Source organism: Diaphorina citri, unplaced genomic scaffold (genome assembly GCF_000475195.1).
Source record: "Diaphorina citri unplaced genomic scaffold, Diaci psyllid genome assembly version 1.1 scaffold619, whole genome shotgun sequence".
NCBI classification, from domain to species: domain Eukaryota; kingdom Metazoa; phylum Arthropoda; class Insecta; order Hemiptera; family Psyllidae; genus Diaphorina; species Diaphorina citri.
This window is the reverse complement of record NW_007378052.1, coordinates 117,580-121,970: the sequence shown is the minus strand read 5'-3', so window position 1 is coordinate 121,970 and position 4,391 is coordinate 117,580. Positions and strand designations below refer to the sequence as shown.

Sequence of the window (4,391 nt, the reverse complement as noted above, 5' to 3'; positions counted from 1 at the left end):
TTAAAAAAAAAAAAAAAAAAAAAAAAAAAAAAATGGTGTGCGTATTGGGAACACTCATTTTTTAAATTACTTTGCCTAAAAGGGTATTTGGAAAAAAAATCGGATGAAACTCGCGACATGTGGGTACGGGCCTTTACCTGACACAGTCAAAACCTGGCGAGTGTAACCAGCCTTAATACCACCCGATAAATATCGAAATACAACATTTTTATTAAAAATAGCACAAAATAGCTTATGTTATGTGTAACCTAAGTTTCTTAGGGTTTCTGCCTACTGTTTGACCTGTCCTATATTTCCTGACGTTTTCTGTTTACAGGACAATATCGTCTGGACTACGAGGGTTCCACTCCGTTCAACAGTATCAACGAAAACAATTAGCTCCCTTTCCCCCCTCCCCTTTTTCTTAGAAAAAAATTTTTTTTTTTTTTTTTTTTTTTTTTTTTTTTTCAATTGATATAAAATATCAATTTCATTCCTCAGGTGCCTGAACCCTTACCAAACCCTGGTCCAGAAGAACCTATGTTGAGTATGCCTGTTCTGTCTTACCCACCAGTACTGCCTACTGTGATGTCACACACGTCTTCCCCATCTGGATCTCCACCAATTAGGTCTAAGCCTCCTATTACTCCAGTTGACCACAAACCTGTGTCCCCAAACCCGGTAACAAAATAATTTAGTTTATTTAGTTTCTTCACAAATCTCATTGTGTTCCTATATAAGTACATAATGTTTGTACTTTTCAGGAACATTTTAGTTTCTCATATCATCTCATGATTTGTTCATTTTCTTATTCATCTTCTACTTCTTGATTATGTCAAATTTCATTGTTTGTTTCTAAAAGGTGTTTTTGTAAGTCCAATTTCATTCTATTTTTATTGTCTATATTTTTCAGTTCATTTGGTAATGAATTTAACAAGCTTGGCACTTGAAATTTTATTGTAGTTTTTCCATAGTTATTTCTTGTGTTAGGTGTTATGTATTGTGTATTTCTAGTATTGTATGGGTTTTCATATATTATTCTATGTATGTCTTCATAATAGTGCTTACTAATCATTACAAATTTGTGTAAGTTTTGGAAATTTAGTATTCTATAGAATTTCATTTTTTCTTCTCGGGTTTCTTTTGTTGTAAAGGGATATAAAGTTGCTTTAAGTATTCTTTTATGCATTGATTTTATGCGTTTTAAATTTTCTTCTGATGTGTATCCATAGCTTTCAATGGCATATCTTAATATAGATTCACATAAAGTTTTATAAATCATGCATTTCGTTGTTAGTGGTAATACTTTTTTTATATGCTTCATTTGATACATTACTGAATTCAATTTGTTTCTGATATATTGGGTTTGGGTTTTCAATTTCATGTTTTTATCCAAACGTACACCAAGGTATTTTATGGAAGTTTCTTGTTTAATTATATTGCAATTGCATAACATATTGTTTCTTTTGTCATCAATATATTTGTTTTCATGAATTTTTAGAACAGTTTCATTTCTTCGTCTGAATCGTGTTGTCATGGGATTTTCAAATACGATCGAAATTGTTTTTTCTTTGTTTATAAAAATATCTTTTTGATTTAACCAAATTGTTATTTTGTTTAAATCATTTTGAATCTTGCTATTGGCCTCATATAAGTCTTCACTAATGCAATATAACAAAGTATCCATCAGCGTATTGTAAAATATTGGTTTGTAATCCAATATCATGTAGGTATATCTTTTACATACAAATTAAAAAGGATTGGTGAAATTATGGCTCCTTGTATTAGTCCACATGTTACTTTGATTTTATTACTATATATATTCTTTCCCAATCTTGACTAATTGATATCGTTCATGGAAGAAATTTTCGAACAATGTTTTTGTTTCACTTTCTAGTATTTTATCTAAAACTTCTATCATTTTCTCATGGCTAATTGTGTCATAAGCTTTTTTTAAATCCAATGATGATGTCACACAATATTCATTTTCACTTAGTGCTCATTTATGTCTTCTAATCAAGATATCCCGAGAACTCACTGCGACCGGCTCTTACCGTTCTCGAGATATTTTGTTTACAGACAGACACACAGAGACACACACGGACCAATGGCTGAAACTTTGGATTTAGGCTCTAGGGACCTCAAAGCGTGTTTTGGCACTAAAATCTGACCATCGAAAATTTGACCCGATTACATTACTTTCCTTCCTATAGGATAAGGAAAGTAAAAGAATTATAACTTTTAACATTAATATTAAAATTTTTCATTATTTAGACTGCGGAAGTAAAGGGACTTTTCAGTCTCATCCTAGCAGTACTTATAAATGAGGTATATTCTAAATAGTAACTGTTTGATTCTTTCTTTCTACTTACTTACTTACTTACTTGATGCATTTCATCATTTTTAATAGTTTAAGGTATTGTCTCCTGATCTTGATTACAATATCATTTTATGTTACAGCTAAGGTTACCAGTGACTGAGACAGATATACCAGGTTTAGGCATACCTCCTGGAGTGAAAGAGTCAAGACTTATTACCAACGGCAAGCCTACTGAAGAGGTAATTTGGAACTTTCTGCTGGTATTTTACTACCTGAAGGAAATTCAAACTTTTTAATAATTAGGATGAGTTTCACCAACCTACTCTTTAGCTCCTAACAGCCTGTTAGCTTAACAACCCTGTTAAGCCTATACATATCAAATGGAACTTAACAAGGTTGTTAGCTCAACAGGCCTTCTAAAAGCTGAAAAAATATCGGTGAAATCTGCTGTGAGTCTTTTCATCTACTCATAACATTTCTATTTATCATATTAGGAAGGTTTTCATAAAAAAGTAAAAACAAATTGGTAGTTACTACCATGTGCTTCTGAGCACCAGGGATCCATATGTAAAAAATTGTTTGATATAGGCTTATATGTATGTACTTATTATCCAATCAAACACTTGAGACACGGCAAGCCTACTGAAGAGGTAATTTGGAACTTTCTGCTGGTATTTTACTACCTGAAGGAAATTCAAACTTTTTAATAATTAGGATGCGTTTCACCAACCTACTTTCTAGCTCCTAACAGCTTAACAACCCTGTTAAGCCTAGATATACAAATCAAATGGAACTTAACAAGGTTGTTAGCTCAACAGGCCTTCTAAAAGCTGAAAAAATATTGGTGAAATCTGCTGTGAGTCTTTTCATTTACTCATAATATTTCTATTTATCATATTACTTAGGAAGGTTTTCATAAAAAAGTAAAAACAAATTGGTAGTTACTACCATGTGCTTCTGAGCACCAGGGATCCATATGTAAAAAAATGTTTGATATAGGCTTATATGTATGTACTTATTATCCAATCAAACACTTGAGACCTTGTTTAGACTGCTGAGGTAGATAAAGGGACTTTTCAGTCTTTTTAGGGCAGGCTAAACAAGGTAGGTACCAACCAAAATCTATTCTATTCTAAATTGAATGTAAGTAAAACAATTTGAAGGTAGAAAAAAGTGGCCTATTTGCTTCATTATCCCTAGTTACAATAGGCACATACCCTCCACATTGTGTTTTCTGTTTCAGCTTTGGTTGCAGTCCAATATGAGGAGGCAAGCCTACGTGATGCCTGTATTCTACCCCTCCCCCACACCTACCACCCCTTCCCCCTCCACATGCACCTCCTCCTGTCTTCACAACGGAGGCACACCCACCCTCCCAACGCGTGGACCACCCACCAGCCCACCCAATAGTGGACCTGCTGGCGGGGACCAAATGCGTGACTTGAGACTCGGGGATCAAATGCGTGACCTAAGGCTAGGCGAGATACCACTCCCCGGAGAAGGAGGCCAGTACTCACCCGCTAACTCTTCATCGGACTCGAACATTTCGGAGCACTCGCCCCCGCCCACCCCTCATGAGATGGGCCGTGGGTTGCCCCCCTCCTCGTCTTCATCATCGCAACAGTATAGCAAATCCTCCCGGGGCTCCAGCTTGTCACTGGGGGGCGCAGGATCTACTCATCAGTATAGGTAAGAGTAATGTCCGAATTTATAGTTGGCTAACAGGTTAAGGTTACTTCACTTTCCGTGTCCGTTTCATCTCAGAGGCCGAAATCAAAGGCCGTCAGATTACATTTTTCCAGTGAGTTGCTAGTTCGAGGTCAAAGTTGGGATACACAATACATAAGGTGAAGGCCGGGACACCGCATTGAACCCGCGCCGACATACGGCCAAGTTTTGGACGTGCTACGGCGAGAAAGAAAAACATGCCGTGTGTCTGGACACACATCACAACCGTGCTAGGACACGTTCAGATGCCTTCATGTTCTCTCTAAGCCCTATGTGGACGCGGGCTTTATGAATACTTTTTTTTACTCTCAGCAGAGTATTTCCTCTACTGCTTATTTTGTGGATTGAAAAGAAAAAAAAACAA

General features: G+C 36.0%; 1 protein-coding gene across 1 annotated transcript in view; it reads left to right on the top strand.

Moving 5' to 3' along the window:
* The window catches only part of LOC103510572 (SH3 domain-containing protein C23A1.17), a 10,182-nt gene extending 6,037 nt beyond the window's left edge, over positions 1-4,145 (top strand). The window contains exons 3-5 of the mRNA XM_008475251.3: positions 481-660; positions 2,440-2,538; positions 3,543-4,145. Of these exons, the coding sequence (XP_008473473.1) occupies positions 481-660; positions 2,440-2,538; positions 3,543-3,992 (729 nt within the window). The 3' untranslated portion in view covers positions 3,993-4,145. The remainder of the gene's footprint in view (positions 1-480; positions 661-2,439; positions 2,539-3,542) is intronic.
* Positions 4,146-4,391: the final 246 nt, after the last annotated feature.